This window comes from Panulirus ornatus, chromosome 56 (assembly GCF_036320965.1).
Source record: "Panulirus ornatus isolate Po-2019 chromosome 56, ASM3632096v1, whole genome shotgun sequence".
Lineage (NCBI taxonomy): Eukaryota > Metazoa > Arthropoda > Malacostraca > Decapoda > Palinuridae > Panulirus > Panulirus ornatus.
This window is the reverse complement of record NC_092279.1, coordinates 2,234,694-2,259,437: the sequence shown is the minus strand read 5'-3', so window position 1 is coordinate 2,259,437 and position 24,744 is coordinate 2,234,694. Positions and strand designations below refer to the sequence as shown.

The 24,744-nt window shown below is 46.2% G+C and overlaps 2 protein-coding genes across 6 annotated transcripts in view; one reads left to right on the top strand and one right to left on the bottom strand.

Annotated features, from left to right (window-relative positions):
• The window catches only part of Mlp84B (Muscle LIM protein at 84B), an 81,778-nt gene extending 58,034 nt beyond the window's left edge, over positions 1-23,744 (top strand). The window contains exons 9-16 of one of the 5 annotated variants that reach the window (XM_071693614.1): positions 578-716; positions 1,986-2,164; positions 2,757-2,928; positions 4,986-5,176; positions 6,153-6,306; positions 8,007-8,138; positions 12,635-12,716; positions 19,945-23,744. In XM_071693614.1, the coding sequence (XP_071549715.1) occupies positions 578-716; positions 1,986-2,164; positions 2,757-2,928; positions 4,986-5,176; positions 6,153-6,306; positions 8,007-8,138; positions 12,635-12,716; positions 19,945-20,729 (1,834 nt within the window). In that variant the 3' untranslated portion in view covers positions 20,730-23,744. The other 4 variants (XM_071693615.1, XM_071693616.1, XM_071693613.1 and 1 more) reach the window with 4 other exon arrangements.
• LOC139765818 (uncharacterized) overlaps positions 1-24,744 on the bottom strand; it is a 403,015-nt gene that overhangs the window by 227,334 nt on the left and 150,937 nt on the right. The window lies entirely within an intron of this gene.

Sequence of the window (24,744 nt, the reverse complement as noted above, 5' to 3'; positions counted from 1 at the left end):
TGTGTGTGTGTGTGTGTGTGTGTGGGGAGGGAGAGAATGTTGGAGAAGTGTGGTTATAAGTGTTGGTGAGGCTTGGTAAGTGTTGGTGAAGCATGACGAGTGTTGGAGAAGCATGGTAAGTACTGGAGAAGGCGTGGCAAGTGTTGGAGAAGCGTGGCAAGTGTTGGAGAAGGCGTGGGAAGTGTTGCAGAAGCATGGTCAGTGTTGGAGAAGGCGTGGTAAGTGTTGGAGAAGCGTGGTAAGTGTTGGAGAAGCGTGGTCAGTGCTGGAGAAGCGTGGTAAGTGTTGGAGAAGCGTGGTAAGTGTTGGTCACGCGTGGGTAGTGTGTGAGTCATGGTATAAGTGTTGGAGAAGGGTAGCAAGTGCTGGAGAAGGCGTGGCAAGTGTTGTAGAGAGCGTGTCCAGTGTTGGATAAACACGGCAAGTGTTGGAGAAACATTGCAAGTGTTGGAGAAGCGTGGTGAATGTTGGAGAAACACGGCAAGTGTTCGTAAAGCATGTTAAATGTTGGAGAAACAGGGCCAGTGTTGGAGGAGAAGGGCGTGAAGCAACCAGTGTTGTCGTTTCTCTCCCTCAGTGGTGGGGAGCAGATGGCTGGCATCAACCCGGCCTCCACCGCCATCGACACCACGGCCATCCCGGCCGCCCCTGGCGAAGGTTGCCCACGATGTGGCGGCAAGGTCTTCACGGCCGAGGAGAAGCTCTCCCGGGGCAAGGTGAGGCTCCTCTCCCTCCCTCCCTCACTCTCCCAGGTGAGGCTCCTCTCCCTCCCTCACTCACCCGCGGCAAGGTGAGGCTCCTCTCCCTCCCTCTCTCTCACCCAGGTGAGGCTCCTCTCCCTCCCTCCCTCACCCAGGTGAGGCTCCTCTCCCTCCCTCCCTCTCCCTCTCCCAGGTGAGGCTCCTCTACCTCACCCTCTCCCTCTCCCAGGTGAGGCTCCTCTCCCCCTCCCTCTCCCACGAGTGTATAGATTGATAGATAGATAGATAGATCGATAGATAGATAGATAGATAGATGGACAAATAGATAGATAGATTCCATAGATGGATAGATAGGTAGATAGACAGACAGATAGATACATGGATAGATAGACCCCTGGATCTGAACTTTGGAAACACACACTGTATATTGAGACATCTCGTCGAACTTAACACTAAGTGGGAAGAATCAGGCGCACATGACAGACTTGGTTTTACTGTAACGACTGTACTTCTGTTCTTGGTAATCGCCTGGTGTCATCCGGTGTCACATGGTGTCACCTGTGGTCACCTGGTGTCACTTGGCGTCACCTGATGTCACCTGGTATCACCTAATGTTACCTGGCATCACCTGGTGTCACTTGGTAATCACCAGGTTTCACCTAGTATCACCGAGTGTCACCTAGTATCACCTGGCATCACCAGGTGTCACCTAGTATCACCTGATGTCACCTAGGATCACCTGTTATCATCTAGTATCACCAGGTGTCACGTAGTATCACCTGGCATCACCAGGTGTCACCTAGTATCACCTGATGTCACCTAGGATCACCTGTTATCATCTAGTATCACCAGGTGTCACCTAGTATCACCCGGTGTCACGTGGCATCACCGGGTGTCACCTAGTATCACCCGGTGTCACCTAGCATCACCAGGTGTCACCTAGTATCACCGGGTGTCACCTGGCATCACCGGGTGTCACCTAGTATCACCCGGTGTCACCTAGTATCACCAGGTGTCACCTAGTATCAACAGGTGACACCTGGCATCACCGGGTGTCACCTAGCATCACCGGGTGTCACCTAGCATCACCCGGTGTCACCTGGCATCACCAGGTGTCACCTAGTATCACCCGGTGTCACCTAGTATCACCCGGTGTCACCTGGCGTCACCCAGTGTCACCTAGTATCACCCGGTGTCACCTGGCATCACCGGGTGTCACCTAGCATCACCGGGTGTCGCCTAGCGTCACGCCCTGACCTGAGCCGCTGGTCTCCCGCTCTACAGAAGTGGCACAAGCGGTGCTACAGCTGCCGGGAGTGCTACAGGCCCCTGGACTCCATGGTGCTGTGCGACGCCCCTGACGGCGACATCTACTGCAAGCTCTGCTACGCCAAGAAGTACGGACCTAAGGGCTACGGCTTCGCTGCTGGCGCCGGCGGCGTCCTGGTGCCAGAGAACATCTCGTGAGTACAATGGCTCCACTTCCTCCTATTCCCTCTTACCCCCTTTTTCCCCTCCCTCACACACTCCCCCTAAGCCACTGTAGGATCTCAAACATGGTCAGACAGACCGATCATAAGGCCACGAACGACTGTCCACGAGGCTGTTCTATCGAACAGCCTCGTTAGAGAGTGAGGTACAGGAATTGAGGTCCCTTACACTTATAATTCGACCAATGGTGCAGTGGGTCACTACATAAGAATTGTGTGTCTTTGACATATGTGAGTGAACTAATGACTTCTCTAGCTCCTCCTTCGTCAGGAGATGAAGTGTGTATCTGTCTCCTGCTGCAGGGGCGAGGCCCTTGCAGTGGGTCACTCCATAAGAACTGAGTGTCTTTGACATATGTGAGTGAACTAATGTCTTCTCTAGCTCCTCCTTCGTCAGGAGATTAACGTGGTGTCTGTCTGTCTTCTGCTGCAGGGGCGAGGCCCTTGGAGTGGGTCACTAGATAAGAATTGTGTGTCTTTGTCATATGTGAATGAACTAATGTCTTCTCTAGCTCCTCCTTCGTCAGGAGACTAACGCGAAGTGTGTATCTGTCTCCTGCTGCAGGGGCGAGGACGACCTGGAGGCCCTAGCGAGAGGGGTCAACTCCCAGGTCGTGGCCAACGCCGCCTTCACCGTCTTGGACGTCACGAAGATCCCCGCCAAGGAGGGCCAGGCCCGCTGCCCGAGATGCGCAGGCGCCGTCTTCCAGGCTGAGTCCATGCCCTGCAGAGGCAGGGTAGGTAACACCCTCCTCTCTCCCTCCTCCTGCACCGTCAGGAAACACCCACACACACACACACCCACACACCCACGGCCCCTCATAGTCTCACAGATAGAGGTGGTATCCCTCGATTGATTGGGCGTCTCTGTCTCACACTAGACACGATCTCTCTCTCTCTCTCTCTCTCTCTCTCTCTCTCTCTCTCTCTCTCTCTCTCTCTCTCTCTCTCTCTCTCTCTCACTCTTCTCCTGACGCCACACACCAGCTGACAACTGTCAGCCACATCTAACTGTCTCCCCGTCTGACACCATCGTCAGCCACCGCGTCTACCTCAGCTGTATTCTACCCACTACCACAACGCCCTCTACTACGTGGCCTCTACCACAACGCCCTCTACCACCCTCTACCACAACGCCCTCTACCACCCTCTACCACAACGCCCTCTACCACCCTCTACAACCACTATCATCACTGATCCATACCAATTAGACCTAACCTCTCACAATCACAACCTCAGCTCAATCTTATTCACTGGGACAGCAACATCTACATCTTTTAGCCTCGTCTCAACTCTAGCATTCGGATGAACAACCCTGTACAGGTCTTGCACCACAACATCCAAATTTGGGTCAAAGACTCGTGGATTAGAAAAAATAAATAATACATAATCTATTAGTTTATGAAGTATTAATTAAAATAAGTCAGTTAGCGTAAATCCGTTAGCATTCACGAGGGTGGTAACATATATATATATATATATATATATATATATATATATATATATATATATATATATATATATATATATTTTATTTTTTTGTACATCTCGTTAATAAAGCGCTCATATCATGCTTCATCATTGAATATATAAATAATTTTTTACCACGAGAGATAAATGAATAAATATAATGTTTATGTTAAACATTCACAAACAGAACGAACCAAAAAAAAAGTGTATCTCGTTCATCACCTGAATTACATTACCTTTTATGATTACATTGAAAACAGAACTTGAGAATATCTACTCAAAGTAGAATTAAAAAAGGTTGATTTAGTGATGGAACAGTAGATTGCACAGTAGAATCAGTGAGTAGATTTAGTAATGAAACAAGATTGTGCAGTAGAATCATTAAGTAGATTTAGTAGTGGAACAGTAGATTGTACAGTAGAATAATTGAGTTTAGTAATGGAACAGTAGATTGTGGAGTAGAATCAATGAGTAGATTTAGTAAAAAAACAGTAGATTGTGCAGTAGAATCATTAGGTAGATTTAGTAATGGAACAGTAGATTGTACAGTAGAATCATGGAGTAGATTTAGTAATAAAACAGTAGAATGTGCAGTAGAATCATTAAGTAGATTTAGTAATGGAACAGTAGATTGTGGAGTAGAATCAATGAGTAGATTTAGTAAAAAAACAGTAGATTGTGCAGTAAAATCATTAAGTAGATTTGGTAATGGAACAGTAGATTGTACAGTAGAATCATGGAGTAGATTTAGTAATAAAACAGTAGATTGTGCAGTAGAATCATTAAGTAGATTTAGTAATGGAACAGTAGATTGTACAATAGAATCAATGAGTAGATTTAGTAAAAAAACAGTAGATTGTGCAGTAGAATCATTAAGTAGATTTAGTAATGGAACAGTAGATTGTACAGTAGAATCATGGAGAAGATTTAGTAAAAAAACAGTAGATTGTGCAGTAGAATCATTAAGTAGATTTAATAATGGAACAGTAGATTGTACAGTAGAATCATGGAGTAGATTTAGTAAAAAAACAGTAGATTGTGCAGTAGAATCATTAAGTAGATTTAGCAACGAAACAGTAGACTGTACAGTAGAATCACTGAGTAGATTTAGTAAAAAGACAGTAGATTGTACAGTAGAATCAGTGAGTACATTTAGTAGCGAAACAGTAGACTGTACAGTAGAATCACTGAGTAGATTTAGTAATGAAACAGTAGATTGTACAGTAGAATAGTCTGAGGTGTGTGTGTGTGTGTGTGTGTGTGTGTGTGTGTGTGTGTGTGTGTGTGTGTGTCACTACTACTACTACTACTACTACTTCTACAGGAGTGGCACAAGCGGTGCTACAACTGCTGCGAGTGCCACAGGCCCCTGGACTCCATGCTCTCCTGCGACGCCCCTGACGGCGAGATCTACTGCAAGCTGTGCTACGCCAAGAGGCACGGGCCTAAGGGCTACGGCTATGGCCACTACCCTGCCCTCGTCTCCATAGGCACTGATGACGGAGCCCCCATCCCGTGAGTACACAAGGTGGTGTGGGGTGGGGTCGTGGATGTGACCAGGGGGACGAATATGTGGGGGTGGTGTGGGTCGTGGATGCGACCAGGGGGACGAATATGTGGGGGTGGTGTGGGGTGGGGTGGGTTGTGGTGTGGTGTGGGATGGGGTCGTGGATGCGACCAGGGGGACGAATATGTGGGGGTAGTGTGGCGTGTGTCGTGCATGCGACCAGGGGGACGAATATGTAGGGGTAGTGTGGCGTGTGTCGTGCATGCGACCAGGGGGACGAATATGTGGGGGTAGTGTGGTGTGGGTCCTGGATGCGACCAGGGGGACGAATATGTGGGGGTAGTGTGGCGTGTGTCGTGCATGCGACCAGGGGGACGAATATGTGGGGGTAGTGTGGTGTGGGTCGTGGATGCGACCAGGGGGACGAATATGTGGGGGTAGTGTGGCGTGTGTCGTGCATGCGACCAGGGGGACGAATATGTGGGGGTAGTGTGGTGTGGGTCGTGGATGCGACCAGGGGGACGAATATGTGGGGGTAGTGTGGCGTGTGTCGTGCATGCGACCAGGGGGACGAATATGTGGGGGTAGTGTGGTGTGGGTCGTGCATGCGACTAGGGGGACGAATATGTGGCGGTGTGGAGGTGGGGTGGGTCGTGGATGATGAATATGTGGGGGTGGTGGGTGGGTCTGTCTCTCCCTAGGATGGGATGGGACAGGGTGACGAATATCTGGGGGCTGTGGGGGTGTGTGTCACCCTAGAATGGGATGGGACAGGGTGAGTGCGTCTCCCTAGAATGGGACAGGGTGTGCGTGTGTCTCTCTAGGATGGGATGGGAGAGGGTGAGTGTGTCTCACCTAGGATGGGATGGGACAGGGTGTGAGTGTGTCTCTCTAGGATGGGAATGGGACAGGGTGACGAAGGGGTGTTTATCCTCCCTTCCTTACAATATGGCTCTGGGTCACGCCCATCTCCTCCTTCTTCAGAACGGACATCCGACAGTTCGGCTTCGGCGCCAAGAGCACCAAGACGTGGGCGCCTCCCGCGGGCGCGGCCAGGCCCGCCCCACAGCCCAACCCCGGCGCCCCTTGGAGGACTGGCGGTGTCCCCACGCCCATATCCAGTGGCACGCCCAACCAGGTACACCCCGTTATCACCCCGCCGGAGCCAGTTCCCATTGGCACGGAAATCCCGAAGCCCCGTGGCTTTGAATCGGTGAGACGCTAACATGGATTAACAAGCAGTTCTAATACACGACTCCTCCCTCCTCTCCCTCTCCTTCCCTCCCCCTTCTCCTCTCCCACTCCAATTTGGGGAGGGGAGAGGAGAGGAGGGGCGAGCAGGCGTGGGTGTGGGCGTGGGTCGGTCATCCATTAGGTTCAGCTATGGTCACTTCTCTATCTCTCTCTCTCTCTATTTTAGTAATGATTCGCTTCAATGATCTCATGTCTAATCAATAATCTTTTAATCAAATAATCATTAATCATTGTTGTTGTTGTTGTTGTTGTTGTGTTACTACTGATATATTGAGCTAATTCTTTCTAAAGAGACTTATGTCTTTTTTTTCTTTTGTGTCACAATTCTCTCAGATGTAAAACTTTTCTTTTGTCTCTAAAAATGTTAGACCAGCTTCATAGACACTCTAACACCTAGCTCTGCCACAGTAACACCTGCTTCTGACTGAACACCTAACACCTACTGCACACGTAGAACACACACACACACACACACACACACACACACACACACACACACATATCCAGAATCGTACAACGAATACATGTTGTGACTGTCTATGTGTATATGTATGTCGGTGTGTATGTGTGCGTCCATACAGTGTGTGTGTGTGTGTGTGTGTATGTGTGCTGTGTATGTGTGCTGTGTGTGTGTGTGTGTGTGTGTGTGTGTGTGTGTGTGTGCTGTGTGTGTGTGTGTGTGTGTGTGTGTAAGATCAGGAGGGATGAGACATCCACCCTGTGTGGTATACCTCACTTGCTACGCCAGTCTCAGCGACGTGTCTCCTTTCTTCTCTTCTTCTTCTTCTTCAGTAAATTTCTTTAACGGAGTCTTGCTCTTATGAACGTATGTAGTTTCTTCAGTATCTCCCCATCCATTATCTGGTGAAGAATGGTATACAAGGCCGTCTAGTCCACGACCAGACATTCCATCCGCTAACCTCTCTCTCTCTCTCTCTCACTCTCTCTCTCTCTCTCTCTCTCTCTCTCGCAGGGTCATTGACCACAGCTGATATAAACATTCTATGTTAGTTGTGGTGGGACGACCACTCAGTTCTCTCTGTACCCATCCTGAGTCGCATTTACGTAATCGTCTCTCCTTTGCAAGTCCTGGTCATGTCCTGTCATGTTCTACAGACTGTGAGTGTCCAAGACACACAACACACACACAACACAGCACACACACACAACACACAACACAGCACACACACACAACACACAACACAGCACACACACATACTCGATTTTTTCAGCTTTGCATGACAGGCAGAGGTAGTTCATCTTTTTGTCTGTAGCTACTTTGACGACATGCACACGCCCGCCGCACATACCACACCGAAGACACATCCAGCTATGTAACATTAACACCCTAACTGGCTTTAGCTTAAATATACACATGAACATAACGTAACATGGCTGAGAGTGTGGGGGATGTGTGTGTGTGTCTGTGGCCACAGAGGGGTTTGCGCGCTAGCCACTCCCTCACCCCCTCTCTGGCCAGACACACTAACACACACACACCTCTCTTCACTCCCACAATCACTATGATTAGAGAGATCAGAGTTCTGTCGACTGACCTCGACCACCTGTTGGCTTCTTATGCAGTCGCTGGCCAGCCACTGGGGTATGGGCCGGGTTCAAGCCCAAGGTAGCAGCCAGCAGGTGACCATGTACACCGTGGGTCAACAGACGAGCCAGCAGAGCAGTGCGGTGGTCCCCCACAGTGTAGAGAGTCAGGTGAGTGTTCATCAACAGGTGGCGGCAGAGCAGGTGATTTCCGCCTCCGCCGGCAAGTCGGTAGATGTCGAGCGAACCTCCGTCGGAAAGGAGGAGGCCCTGGAACACTCCTCGTCTGAAGGCAGTGTGCAACTGACGTCCGGCGAGGAGAGGACAGAGAGCGTCTCCAGCAGCCACCAGCAGTCCACCACGGAGTTCAGCAGCGTCCAGCAGACGCAGACTTCCAGCGTCACCCAAGTGAGGAAAGTGACGGTGCAGGTCCGGCAGGAGGAGGAGGGGAGGAGCAGCAGCAGCCGCAGGGTGGTCAAGCGAAAGGTTCTGAGATTTAAGAAGGTATGCCAATAGCCCTCCTGAAGAAGGCATCACAACCCACCTCCTTTGTACACAAGAATGCGACAACTCTCTTTTGACGGATGGGAGGCGTGCGTTCCAAAAGTCAGGCGGTCATCCGAGTCATATGCGATGTCTTTTTTTGGCGATAGATGGAAGAATACATCGATACATCATTCAGTGAATTGGTGATTAACTGGAATGGAAATATCAGATCTTACTGCTTCACAATACGATAACTAAACCTCATTTTTATACGTGAGACGCGTCATCTTTTCAAAGGCCTTCTGCTGACTTTATTCAGCTCGAAGACAATCCTTACGAGCATCCAAAGTAATACGAGACATAAAACACTCTGTTGTCCAGTCTCGGTAATCATATGGGTCTCTCTCTCTCTCTCTCTCTCTCTCTCTCTCTCTCTCTCTCTCTCTCTCTCTCTCTCTCTCTCACGAGCAGTCACTCGCCGGAACAGATTGCGCTTGAGTGCTTCGCTCTCCCCCGAAGCTGACGCGATGCTTCGCTCATACAAGCACCAGCTGCAGCAGCAGCAGCAACTCTCGTCTAGTGCTCCTTCTTGCTCCCGTGGCGGACTTTGAGCTACCCCATCTCTTGGGACGACCGAACTTAGATGTTTCGGACCCACTCAAGCCTTAGGCATACCCATAAGATGCGAGAGTAAGCGATTCTATGTAAACAGTTCATGTTTTCAACGGCCGAGGGCCTTTTCAGGTTTCTTGAAGCCAATCCGTCCGTCTCCAGATCGGTACTCGGGAGCGAAGCTGTGCTATACAGCAGGAACAGCAGGAGGCATCATACGATAATCAGAGACCATAAACGGGTCCTTATCTTGGCACTGGGCACCACAAGAGTCCCAGTTGATGCCACTAATACTAGGCCAGATGTCCACCAACCCATATGGCAACATGAGCCCCTGGTGGCGATGCAAAAGAAGTATCTGTGCCACTGGAAGACGCTTTTCCAGGATTCTGTTTAAAAAAAAGGGAGAGAGAGAGAGCAGGAGTTTGTAATGTCACTGTAGGATCACCATCAGGGCTTCCAGACCTTAGGTCAGTCACACGATCCTAGCCAAGTAGCTACGTAGATCAGCTTCAGTAATACAAACACATGTCTTGGTTGCTCCCTCAGCTACGTCAAGGTGAGCTGTCTCTTCTCCAATTCCTTAAATGCCCTGAGATCGAGACAGGATGGTAAAGACCACAGAGAGAAATCTGAACGAAATGAATATGTCCCTGTACGAAAAAAAAAAAAAAAAAGTTGATAGAGATTAAGACCCAAATTGATATAAAAGACACGACAACGACCCTGAGCTACATCCGCTTTCATGTCGTAGCTCCAATGCGAATGCAAAATCTTTGCCAATACTCCGACACCACTTTTAATTCCGATCCTTGTCTTCTTCTTCTCTTTTTGTTGGGGGGGCTGTGATGAATAGCCCAAAGAGTCACGTGTCATCTGTAGATGCTTAATCACCTGAATATCCATCGTCACGACCCTAGACTACGATGATATACGACTTTTGAGTATAAGGACCTGACCTTTTTCACCTTGCCTCACGGGATCGTATTAGTGAACCCAACCACTGAAGCCATATAATTAAACTCTTCTGCATAAAGGTAATATGTAAATGAACATCTAATTCACAACTCGAAATATTTGCCAAAAAAATATACTATTAATACGTGACCTCCCCATCAAAGAGTGCCAAAAATAGTGCAATTTGTAATCATTAAAAAAAAAAGAGAGAATATTTAAATTCGTTCAAACAAAATAACTTTCATAAAGAATATAATTGTTTGATGTATCGTTGCGAACGCTTTCTGGTACCTCTGACCATGGAAATGACACCAATGTCCGTCTACCTCTGTCGTCTGCCATGAAGCATGGAGATACACTCCCCCAAAAAAGTATCTGACACCGGGCATGACGTTTCTAATAATCTATAGTTGGTCGACCGAAACTGAAACTTGACTTCCTTGCCACCCTGATACAGTAACTGTATAAGGGTGGCAGTGAAGTTAAGTTTTAATCTCGGTCGACCAGTTGTCTATTTAGAAAAAAAAAAACTTCAGGGCCGGGGTAAGATACTTTTTTGGGAGTGTGTACAGTCACAATCCATAGTGTCTCAACCCACCCGTGGATGGAAGAAAGCCGAAAGCAAGTTTTAAGAGAAGCCATGCGAGTGGACATGCCCTAGTTCAGTTTGGTAGTCTGGTATCACACACATCGAACCTCGTCACAGTCTCTCATGCAAAACACATGTGGGCAGTCAGGAAATATGAATTGAAACATTACCACGATATGGTATATCATGGGGTTATATTCTACATAATAATCGGCTCTTGACAGCACAAATCTGTCATTGCAGACACACGTTAACACACCCACTCCCACAGTCATTCTCTCTCTCTGTTTATCTTGCCTCCACACACAGTGGGAATATCTCGTGGGTCTTCTGCAGGAGAGACTGTGGTAAGGTGGGTTGTGTGCGACCAAACTGCTGACTTAGCGTGTGTCCTACTCGCCCGGCCTAACTATGAATTGTGAACCTACCACCGAGTGATGACCCCCTAGCCCTGCAACGCCACGGCCGTCACCCATCTCCACCTGGATATGATGCCTCCCCCCCCTGCCAAGCACCGCTGCGACCATCACCCCTCACCATTTGGATATTGTGGATCTCCTCCCCCCCTGCCAAGCACCACTGCAGTCAACACCCTTCTCCACCTGGACAATGTCGTGGATTCCCCCCTTGTCAAGCACCACTGCAGTCAACACCCATCTCCACCTGGATAGAGTGATATTGTTCACCCGTCTCCAAGTTTTCTGTGGATGATTTGAAATCTTTCCCTCTCCCCCCCTCTCTCTCTCTCTCTCTCTCCTCCCCCCATCCAATTGGATGTGTATGTTCTCCTTTTTTTTTTTTTTTCTTATCTATGTCTTCCCCTTTTGCATGTTCTCTTGTACACCAGTCTCTGACGGTTTCTGTATCTCCTGTGTCTCCAATCTGTGTACGCATGGAGCACGGTTATCTCTGTATCTTTTATCTTTTTATCTTATCCAAATGATTTGATGATACGAATTTCTTATATATATATATATATATATATATACACATATCTTTTTTTTGGTCCAGTTGTTGCAATCTATGTATGATATGACAGTCTAGGGTTTTACGAAATCTGTGACACATAGAGAATGTTCGTTATGATTCATCGTCTTTTCATTTCGTTCTATGAGAGGAATCATTTCTAAAATTCTATGTATTTTTCCCGTTTCACTATAGTCGATATATATATATATATATATATATATATATATATATATATATATATATATATATATATATATATATATATATATATTGCAAATATCAAATTGCTCGTGGTATAAGAAAGTGAAGGTAACGTATCCATCAGCCAATAGTCGTCTGTAACAATGAACGTCCCAAATCAATTCCACTGGATAGTGACTTACACTCACTATACTGACCTCTCACTAAACTTTGGGTTATTGACCTTATCTAACGCATTGATCGATCACACGACCACGAATGCGTGACGAACATTCGTATCATCTGGGGGGAAAAGGGAGTAGAAACATAGGTTAATATAAGATACGGTAATTCTACGTTAAGTTCCCGAGTTACCTGATGAAGTGTTGGACACCCTTGCACTCCCACAGCCTGGGCTGTATATCGAGGATACGCCAGTCTTACATGTATGTGTAAATTATAAATTACGTGGCTAAAGGTGACAATATATCTTTCAGTATCTCACTATATTGATATCACAACAGATGGTCCTCATGCCTCGTACCTCCATCAGTTCCCGATGCTTCCAAAGTTCCACAATAAACAAAGCGGAACTCAATCAAAGCTTTTGCTTAAACTTTATATCTATCGGTACAACAGATCTTCAAGCCACTGGGGTAAATATTTTTGTAACACTTCTTTACTGTCATATCACATCTAAAGATGATACGAACTGGACACTTACACTTGGAAAAAAAAAAGGAGCAAGGGAGGTCTTGTACCCCCTCACTCACTCACCCCATCCACCTTCCCTTACCTCCCATTTTATCTTTAGCGGAGGCGAACTCATACGAACAACAGACTCTGACGCTGTGTTGTGTGTCTCTTCCGACAGGGCCCGCCAACCCAGGTGGTCAGTGGGACGAGAGTGGGACCCGATGGTCGCCCAATCAACATCATCTCTGGCGTCTCGCAAGGTGAGTGTCAGCAGAGGAGGATCACATGCTGTTTCTTGGGGAACTCCCAAGCCAAAACGAAATATATATATATATATATATATATATATATATATATATATATATATATATATATTGGAAAGGATCACAATTTTGCGCGTGATCAAGATATTCCTATGAGTCCACAGGGAAAAATGAAACACGAGAAGTTTCCCAAGTGCACTTTCGTGTAATAATCGCATCATCAGGGGAGACACAAGAGAGAAATATAACAGTCAGTTGATATACATCGAAGAGACGAAGCTAGGACGCCATTTGGTAAACATGTGAATCACTCTTGTGTCTCCCCTGATGATGTGATTATTACACGAAAGTGCACTTGGGAACTTATCGTGTTTCATTTTCCTCGTGGACTCATAGGAATGTATATATATATGCTACATCGAATTCTCAGATAGATTTCATTTTGATTTTCTCTTCACACTATTTCTTTTGCCTACTTGCTGGTATTACTGTTGGAACGGACCAGTATTTTGCATACGAGTTTATTGCCTTCTATTCTCAATTTAATTCTGGATTTCTCAAATTCTCGTGTAAAAGAAACGTCTTTGAAAACCTCAAAATCTCATGTAAAAGGAATGTCTTTGAACACATCTCCATAGCTCGGCATTCTGCCATACTTCGAACCTGGTCTGCGATGCAAAATGAGAAGGTTAAGGGCGGGGAACTTCGGCACCAGCCGAACTATGCAGCGTCATGCCGAAACTTGGACTTGTTGGCTTTGTTCACGAGAAGCTCTGATTGGCTGTGACTCTGAGCACTCCTACGCCAGCCAACGCTGTTCAACCGCTCGGAGAACATTTCCAACATTACTCTGCGACATTTTCCTTTTGTCTTCTTGCGAAATGATGGCTTCTTAAGGGCCCAAGACCCGTCAGGAAGCTCTGAAAAACGAAAGGGCACGAGACAGCTGTAGCTGGAAGCCGAAAAAGCAAACATGAATCGCTGATCACATCAGATAAAGCTACCATTCTTGGCGCGAATGGAGCAGCTTCTGCTCCACTTAAATCATTTTCCTCTATGCTGACTTCGACATCAACTCCAGCATTTACTTACCTAAGAAACCCATGGACAAATCACGTAGCTTTCCAGCAAAAGAAAAAAACCCTGGAAGACTCGGTGGAAGCAATGGAAACAAAAGAGGAGAAGAGAAAGCCACTGGAAAGCTATCAGGTCATCGAAACTATAAACAAGTGTCATACGGAGGCGCTGCAGTGTATGGGATCGAAATCCAACAACATGACACCTCCTCCCTTGAAAGCAAGGCCGATTAAAAGAATCGAAACCTCAAGCGCGGGGTTTTCAAGAGCTGGTCGGCTCTTAATGAGGTTTCTAACATCCCGCTTTTTTTTTTTGTGTGAGTGTGATACCATTACGAGGTGATTAAGGTGATTGAGGTGGTTAAGCTTAAAGGCTCCGGTAGGCGAGAGGAGACTCTTGCCTTGCCACTACAGAGAGCCACTGGGAAAATAGGCAGGAGTGGAGGGTCGTGTTTGGGAGGATGTAAGCGACGAATCATGATGAAGACGTCTTGAAGAATAAGAAGGTCGTGTGTCCGTGTGTGTGTGTGTGTGTGTGTGTGTGTGTGTGTGTGTGTGTGTGTGTGTGTGTATGCCGTGGGGAAGGCTGGCATAATTCCTATGATGGCAGACGCGCGTCCCCTGAAGCGGTGACTTACAAGGTAAACAAATCGAAATGGGCTCAATCGATCCCCCCAATTGCGACACTTCGGTGATGCCACCGAGTTGGTGTGTGACTGAGGGAGAGGGCGTGACACTACCGTATGAATATTGGCAACACGGCGACGCCCGTGTTGCCATTAGGCAGCTGGTCGAGATGAAAGAGAGAGACACACACACACACACACATTTGCCCCTTCACACACCACCATCCCACACCGAGCCAATAATGGACCCGTCTCGTATAGGGAAGATGCGCAAGGCGGGGGGAGGGGGGTCATTACCACAAGAGACACCACCTCCACGACATTTGATAGATAGATAGATAAATAGACAGATAGATAGAGATAGATAGATAGACAGAGATAGATAGATAGATATATAGATAGACAGATAGATAGATAGATAAATACACAGATATATAGAGATAGATAGATAGAAATAGATAGATAGATAGATAGAGATCGATAGATAGATAGATAGAGATAGATAGATAGATAGATAGATAGAGAGAGAGAAAGAGAGAGAGAGAGAGAGAGAGAGAGAGAGAGAGAGAGAGAGAGAGAGAGAGAGAGAGAGAGAGAGAGAGAGCGAAACCCCCCCCCGTCTCTGAGAGCGAGTGTAGCTTCCAGCCAGCCAGCCAGCCACTTCGCCCCGTGCTTCGTAAAAGAGTTCCTCAATGTCAAAATCTAATGACATCCCGCTCGTAGCCACTCCGGAGCTTCTGGATGGTAAACCAGCCTCAGTGAGGGAGGCTGGACTGTGAAGATATTCCTGTGTTAACAGATGTTCTCAATACACACGCGTGTGTGTGTTTTCTTTTACAATACGTTCTATTGTAAATGATTTACAGAAGACTAAGGTCTGCACTAGAATTTGTCTCATTGTCTTCGATGCATCTCACGGGAATCGAGATCAGAATCCGGTAATTTATATACATAAACCTATGGACTGTATCAGTAACACGGGTTATCCGAATACACCACAACCGGATGCCGATGTAGGAGGGAGTGAAGCTCGGCCCAGACCGGAATAAAGTGATATTCGACATTAATGGCCGATGTAGGGATGGAAGAAGGACTGTGGGACTTAACCGACATTATAGGTTAATATCCGGCAAGCCTCTTTTATCTCGGCCTAGCCTAGACCCGCCATCCGTAACACTGGAATTGCAGGAAGCATCGCTGGAAGTGGAAACTCGGACAGACCAGAATTGGTGGTGCATTGAAACATACCAAGTTGGCTGGGGAGGGTGTACAGCCATCGCCATCGTGGACGCTGAAGAAGAAGAAGAAGAAGAAGAAGAAGAAGAAGATGAAGAAGAAGACGAAGAAGAAGAAGAAGAAGAAGAAGATGAAGAAGATGAAGAAGAAGAAGAAGAAGAAGACGAAGACGAAGAAGAAGAAGAAGAAGACGAGTTCAACCAGCAGAGAACCAGCAATTGGCCGAGCCTCAACCACCACCCGAGACTCTCAGCCTCCCTCACCGCTACCCAGACGTGGAGGGAAAGGAGGATATGAGACACCCACAATAAACTGATCCGACCCAAAACATGGAGTTTATAATGACTGCGTAACCCAACGGTGCCCAGCAGTAGGTAAAATGACTTCCTACTCTTTCTTTCTTTCATTCTTTCTCTTTCTTTCTCTCTTTTCTCTCTTTCTTTCATTCTTTCTCTCTCTTTCTGCCAACTCTCTCTATTTTCTTTTTCTTTCTTACTTTCTTTATCATTTAGATATTGTTGTGCTCTTTTTCGTAGCATGAGTAGAAAGAAGGTTAATTATATCTCTAACGAAATCATTGTAGCCCAGCCTTCAGAAATGTATTCTAACAATATTTTTTTTCGATACAAAAAAAAGATTTTTTCCAGTTGTTTTTAAGACAATTTTTGATAATATTTCAAAGATCAATTTTTTTTATCTCTCGCTTAGATTTCTATCTAGATTCCAAAAAACTAGAACTATAAGTCTTTTCTAGATTCATATCTACATTCTAGAGTTCATTTACCATTCATTTACGTAAATACAAGTCTCCTCATATTTTTACACTGTATGTTCCAATTCTTTTTCCCCCAGTCACAGAATAAATTCAAAATACCACATAGATATATATATGTATTCTTCCCAATGGAGACAATCGTATGTGAATTCAGAAGTGTGCATGACTGTCTCCCACTAGTGCATGAGAATGATCCCATATATCCCATATCCCAACCCTCTCCAACACCCTCCCTAATCCCCAACGCACACCTCCCCCTTCCCTTTGGCACAGGTTATCCCCAAGTGGGAGGCAACTGTGAATGATGACAGACGGATGAGGTAAACAGAGCAAATGATTTCGATTGAAGACGTTACGCAATATCTATCTATCAATCTATCTATCAGATGAGGATATTCCCTCTAAGGCCCAGTCCTCTGTTCTTAACGCTACCTCGCTAACGCGGGAAACGGCGAATAGTATGTAATATATATATATATATATATATATATATATATATATATATATATATATATATATATATATACGCAAATACGCCAGATGATTTTGTGATCGCGGACGTGACGCCGTCAGGATGTTAGTACGCAAATACGCCACACAGAGAGAGAGAGAGAGAGAGAGAGAGAGAGAGAGAGAGAGAGAGAGAGAGAGAGAGAATGTTGTTGCCAGATCAGCTGGCCATATTCACAGTTGCCTCAGCACACCCCACACACTCTACTGACCCCCCCCCCCCCCACCCCCCTCCCTTGGACGCCCTTGAGCACGACGGTACGATCCCCTTGGTTACGACGGTACGACCCTCTTGGTTACGACGGTGTGACCCTCGGGCGCTACGGTACGACACGAGAGCACGACGGTACGTTCCTTGGTTGCGACGGTACGACCCTTTTGGGTACGACGGTAAGACCCGAGAACACGACGGTACGACCCTTTGGGTAAATGGCACGACCATTTTTTGGGTAAAATGGCCAAGCCTATGACCTCACCTTGATGGATGAGGTCAGAGGCAATCACATACACAAAGGCCGTACCGTCGTCGTACCCTCGGGCTCAAGGGTCGTACCTTCGTGCTCTAGGGTCGTACCGTCGTGCTCTAAGGTCGTACGTTCGTGCTCTAGGGTCGTACGGTCGTGCTCTAGGGTCGTACCGTCGTGCTCTAGGGTCGTACCTTCGTGCTCTAGGGTCGCACGGTCGTGCTCTAGGGTCGTACCTTCGTGCTCTAGGGTCGTACGGTCGTGCTCTAGGGTCGTACCGTCGTGCTCTAAGTGCTGTAGATCTTCCATGAATGAGGAATGAATAAATGGCATTTGGTTAGGACTGTGTGTTGATATTGTTTACATCCATGAGCCTTGGTGGCTGCGCAGACCAGCGCAGTTACAGAATCTCACGCATCCTCAACACTCCTGTACCCTGTACCCTGTATCTAGTGCACGTCTGCATGCCCAAGGTGTCTAATTGTTAATCACATATCAGCCAAGTCGTAACGCAGTCTACATTAACTGTTGGTGAAATGCTAAAATGATAAATCTTTTTTTTTTTTATATCTAAGTTACCCATAAATGATAATTTTTTCATTAAAGTAATAACTAAATGGAGAGAGTCATTATTTAATATTTACTACCATCCAAGTGTAAATTTAATATTTACTACCATCCAAGTGTAAATTTAATATTTACTACCATCCAAGTGTAAATTTAATATTTACTACCATCCAAGTGTAAATTTAATATTTACTACCATCCAAGTGTAAAGTTACGTTTTCCTGGTTTTTTCTCTTTAAAATTTGCAAGACTGACCCAAGTGTTTTTCCTGTTTTTTTCTGAGCTTGCTTCACTTGGTTCTGTAACATCTTCCCAAGACCCATAGGGACAAATTTGCGTTCGAAAGCCCATAAAATATTCATAATCAGCTGTGTCCATGACGGACAGAGAGATTTTGAGGCTAAGGTACACAACGAATTATAAAGTCTTCCATGTAACACTAAGAATAAAATATCCGTCCTTCGCCATAAAGAAAACGGAGCATAGGTTCTGTGACCATTACCTCCAGGTCATCAGTCAAAAGCTTCAAGACTTGTGCCATTCGACGCGGGTCAAACTTCAGCCACACATGGGCCACATTGCATCGTGAGAGCGTAGGTGGTCTTAGCGCTAATCTTCAACTCCTGAAGAAGGCGTTGACGATCTCACAATTGGTGGACGTAACTTATCGCTGACGGTCTTAGCGACCTTGGCAGTTGGTAGGCCAAGAGCCTAGACAACCAGCGAACCAACTTTCAGCCACAGGCACTGCGAAAGTGTATATGTGGTCTTGAGAATTATCTCCTGAAGAAGGGGTTACAAGACTCTTTCACTTTGTGTCTGTAGTAGCAGCTGGACGTTAACTACTTCAGTGACTCTGGCTATTGAGAGGTCTACAGCTCAACCATCCAACGATCGTCTCCGCTAGATGGAGAGCTAATCTGCCATCCATTGTTCTCTATAATCCATTCTCTGATTTCTGAGAATTTCCTTACCTTCCACTTCGTCCATCGGGGCAAACATTCTTACTTCTGAGCCATGGACAACAACGGTGTAGAACGGCTGATAATAACCCTTATGGTCATTAAGCTCAAGGGCCTAATCATGAAAACAGAACATATCTTCTTATGATAACTGTTTCTTTCCTTACACGTCGAAGCTTTAGAAGTCTCTAACTTCTCATGTCTTGCCCAATAACTATGACCCAGCACGTTTCAAAAGACAGGTATTCCACGTATTCCAAAACTCGAAAATATATTCTCCCTTGTCTCTTCTTTAGCCCTCTTTCATAACCCTCTCTATACTTCAATTAAATACCGACCTTGATGTGGATTTAGGCCCGTGACTGGAGCCTGCAACGTATAAAAAAAAGGAGAAAGAAATCTTGCTTGACTGATTGTAAAACACCTTTGCTGAACCCCTGTCTCATCTATTCAATACCTTCCTCCTCTTCTCTATCATCTCTTCCTTATCATTCCCTTCCTCTCGCTCTCCTCTACCCAGGAACCCTTCAACAATATCTCCAAGTCTTCAGCTCTTAACCATAGGTTTCTCGCCGGTCAGAAATCACGAATGATACCCACAGCTTTAACAGGAGGCACCTGGGAAGTCACATATATGTAGATACATGTGATGACATTACATGTCACAGTTGCTGGGTGACTTGACTATTTGCGACCAACAAAAGACCTGTTTACGAAAAGAAAATAGAGTCAAATAACCTCTTAAGTCAATGCATATAGGAATATCAGAATTCCAGTACTTGTCAAGGCCGTTTTGGGAAGAACTTCACGAACTCTTTCTTGAAAGAAGTGGACTCCGGTCATGATCGAAGTGGCTCAGCCACCAAGTCCCAGAACAACAGTTCTGTTTGTCCCTGTGGGTCGACCCTTCACATTCCTCATAATTATTTGATTTCAATTACTAATTTACGTTTCTCTTTTTTTTCCTTTTTGGCGCTCCCTACCACCCCACCCACCGTCTACCTTACAGGACCCCCAATCCAGCAGCTAATCCCTGACCAGCCCACAGACAAGGTCCTCTTCGATGGCCCAGCCCTACCTAACTCCCAGCCTAACATGCCCGCTGAAGTGCTTGCAGACATGGAAGATTACGAGGCTGCCTTAGCCTCCCAGGAGGCACAGGTGTCCAGCAACCACTCCCTCATGAGCTCAGAGCACGCCCTCATGGCCTCCCAGCAGTTAGCTAACCAATCCCTCATGGCCTCCCAGCAGTTAGCCAACCAATCCCTCATGAGCTCAGAGCACGCCCTCATGGCCTCCCAGCAGTTAGCCAACCAGTCCCTCATGAGCTCAGAGCACGCCCTCATGGCCTCCCAGCAGTTAGCCAACCAATCCCTCATGAGCTCAGAGCACGCCCTCATGGCCTCCCAGCAGTTAGCCAACCAATCCCTCATGAGCTCAGAGCACGCCCTCATGGCCTCCCAGCAGTCTTCCATGTCTGTCACCACACAGCAGGTTCACATGACCTCAGAGTTCTCCTCAAACCTGTCCGAGTCTCAGTGTGTGACAGAGTCCTCAGTTAACCACCACCCTCAGCCCATACTCCAACCCCCGCGCGACTTCGTATCCCAGAGTGAGTTCGAGGTGGCCCAGCACGCGGCCCATCAGGACCCCACTCTTCACCCCGGTGAAGGCGCAGTTTTCCCCACAGGTGAGGAAGAGGAGGAAGAAGAGGAAGAGGAAGAAGAAGAGGAGGACGAGGAGGTGGAAGAGGAAGAGGAGGAGGAAGAAGAAGAGGAGGAGGAAGGCATGTAAATCGACCGCGAAAGAAAATATACAACCCAGCTCCCGGCTCACGACATCGGATCAGCGAGGACCATCCCACGAAGTCTCACAGCCCAACACATACACCCACACACACACACACCCACATCTCCACTCTCTCACATCCTCTTTGTGGCAGAGAACGGAGACTTGGGACACACCCACAAGAAAACCTATGGTTTCTCATTGGTTTCTAATCTCTCCGCTACGAATCTTCAGCCATCCAAAACGAGCGAAAGAGAGAGAAAGAAGAAATTGTTCTAATTGGTGTGGATAGTTCGGTTCACATGCCTTCAGATGCATTAGGTATTGACAAGTCAAAATCTTCTTCCTTTGGCATTGCCATCTATCTCTTCCTGGCGGTACAGCAAACAACTTTGCTTTTCCCAAACCCTCTCTTCAAATGCAACCCAACAACTTTGAGGGGCATTCACGAACAGAATCATTTCAAAAAGAAGGGTAGAAATTCCATCTCTTAAAATCTTACACGTCGGGGGTCAGTCTAGGATGACGTATTGGTCGACGACGAAGACGCGCACGTCTGGTCGAATGGCTGAGCAGCCACAGCGGGGCTGTCCACCACCACACCCCCACACACACACAGGTCAAGGAACACACAAAAACAACCTTCCACCTTCCACCGTTCTTAGTATGATTAACTCAAAGGTAAAAAAAAGGAAAAAAAAAATAATAAAAACCCTCACACAGTCATTGAGGCTCATCCCTTAAAAAAAAAGAGAGATAGAGAGAAAGAGAAAGATATTTGACTTCCCTCACGATACGAGTTCTCAATATTTCTCTCTCTCTCTTTCTCTCTCTCACTGATACACATCTTCCTCTCCGAGACCAATAACTGATAAAAGTGACTGTCACATAAATTCTTTTTTTTTTTTGTATCCCTCGCCCATCTATCCATCTATCCATCACTCATTCAATCATGATGATAGAAACGCTTCTATGATCTGACCCCCTGAGGGATGACATATGAAATGCTCTCGAACGAACGAACGATATGCCTTTTTTTCCTGAAATGGAGAAGGACCCCCTTCTTTCTCTCTCAAAAAAAAACGGGCCGCCCCCCCCACTGCCACACTTCCCACTCCAGCCCATATGCTGGGGCTCCGGTGGTGGCTGGGGGGGCGCGCGGGGCGGCAGGGGCCCGCCTCTGCCTGCCTGCGGGCCCAACATGGCTTGAAGAGGGTCCATCCAAAGTCCATTGCCATGTCCCGTTCTCTCGTCACAACACGTCCACCAGAAACCATTTCGTTCATTACGCTTTGTTAATCGACATTCTCGTTATAGAGATCGTACAACCGATTTACATATATACATATACGTATATATATATATATATATATATATATATATATATATATATATATATATATATATATATATATATATATTACGCACGTGACTCGTTGTCGAGAGCAGACATGGCAATACAGGAAGAATATGAAGGTAGGAGATACGATGTTATTACTTCAAGATCATACTCGAGCGATTTTATTTCAAATTGTTATATACATTATATATATATATATATATATATATTTTCTTTGTTAATACCAAGATCGTATTACCTCCGAGAATTATAGACACATTCGGTCGAGTTATAGTCTAAACGATATGAATATATATTAAAAAAAACAAACGCCAGTTTTATGAATGTGAAAGACAAAAAAAAAAGGAAAGAATGTCCTTAGTAAATGGCAAAGGGTGATGGACAATCGATTTAAATGGCTCTGTCACCCCCATGGTGCATAAGGGACTTTATCATCATCACCCTTGAATTACGAAAATGATCTAGGGATTAATCAATTCACATCAGACGATCAATGAAGGGAAAGTAATCCCTCAGCTTCGACACGATCATCCATGTCGCAATCATTTCTCTGAGAAAGAAAGAGAGAGGAGGAGGAGGAGGCATTCTACCAAACCCTCCCTCCTCCTTCGTCAGGAGGAAGCTGAGGTGGCCACTGACTGACCCCCCTCCACCATCAAGACCTCAACACCAGTGGTCGAAGTGACTGGCGAGCGCGGAAAAAAAAAAACTCAGTAGAAATATGGAAAAATAAACCAACTATTGAAAAATTTGGCGCAACTTGTTAGTTCTTTTTTTTTATTTCATCATCTTTAACATTTCCTTTATCTTTTAAATGTTCATGGGTTGGGGGTGGGGGGGGGGGGGAAATCGAGTTTGGAACGAGTACATTCGCTGAGGCGAACAGGTTATACACTCACAGGTCCAAAGATGAATTTCTATTTATCTGTGTCCTGATTGTTAAGCCATACAAGGAAGGTTCTTCTGCCTGATCAACAAGGGGACATAACGTTTAAGAACGGCAGAAAAACCTTCCTTATTGTGTTCAGTCCTCTTGATATAGAATTATTATGACCCTTGCTTCGTACAGGAACCTCGATGCACTTTCTCTGTTTCTTTTTTTTTTTTTCTTTTCCTCCCCCATCCCCCCTACCATATAGTGTACATCTCAGGCTCCTGTATGAAGACAGAGAGGTCTAACAAGTCCATTCTTCTTTCGGGGAGAGAGAGAATTGGCGATGGGAATTACTGCTACTCGGACCGCAGGGAAATGTCTTCCGCCGATCAGGCATCCAAGACACACCGGTCAAAATTGACTGTTAACACGCGCGGAGACTGTGAGCGAGTCTTGTCCGTCAACTGTTGGTTATTTTGACCGTGTCTGTCAAGGGGAATGTGTATCAGGGAAGTCTGGACTTGTTAGTCCAATTAATACTTTTCTTTTCTATTGTCATTTTGATCATTATGTCATTATCACTATTATTGTAGTTTTTATCGAGGTCAACTGGTTACTGTAAGGCTCACTTTGAAGAGCCTTGATTATTTATTATATAATTGTGTCGTGCTGTTTGTCGTAGAGTAGAAGTGGAGCAGATTACGAAGTGTTGACAACACACAAACAAGCTTTATGTCATGTATATCTCACACTGTGCATTTGTTTTCATTAAAGATTCAATGTTTTCTCCCGCTCTTTCACTACGACCTTCCCTCGCCATGGCGAGACAGAAGCATCCAGGTGACAAGTGAAGGGTCGAGAGGACCTGAAAGGGGAAGGTGTGTCTTCGTGAGGCCTATCAAGAAACTCCCCCCAGCGAGACCTTAATGTTTGTGAGGTTGTAGGGGTTAAGAAGTATGCTTGTTCCCCTCCCGTGATAAAATGGGCAACGGCGAAGACCGTCAGCACCAGAGGACACAGTGGGAGTACGTGGGAGGGACAGACAATGGGAGACCTGAGGTTCTATAATGAAAAAAAGGATGGTAAAGCATAAGACACCTCCCTTCCACCTCTCCCTCTGGCTCAACTACCGGACATCTCTATATGAAAAAAGTTATCTATGTCTATATATATATATATATATATATATATATATATATATATATATATATATATATATATATATATATATAAAGATAGGAAAGCAGAAGGCATCTCCTTCCCACCTCTCCCTCTGACTCAACTACAAGTTATCTCTATATAAAATGTTTATATATACAAAAAAGGATAGGAAAGACGAAGGCACCTCCCTTCCATCTCTCCCTCTGGCTCAAATGCCGGGCAGGGAATGGATGTGAAAAACAGAAAAGACGTAAACATCTCAGTGCTGTACACGGTTGAGAGAGTCAAAAATATGTGGTTATGACCTGACGCCCTGAACACGACGCTACGACCAGGGAACACGACGGTACGACCACGGAACACAATGGTGCGACCACGGAACACGACGGTGCGACCAGGGAACACGACGGTGCGACCACGGAACACGACGGTGCGACCACGGAACACGACGTTACGACCCTTGAGCACGACGGTACGACCCTTGAGCACGACGGCACGACCCTTGAGCACGACGGTACGACCCTTGAGCACGACGGTACGACCCTTGAATACGACGGTACGACCCTTGAGCACGACCGTATGACCCTTGAGCACATCGGCACGACCCTTGAGTACGACGGTACGAC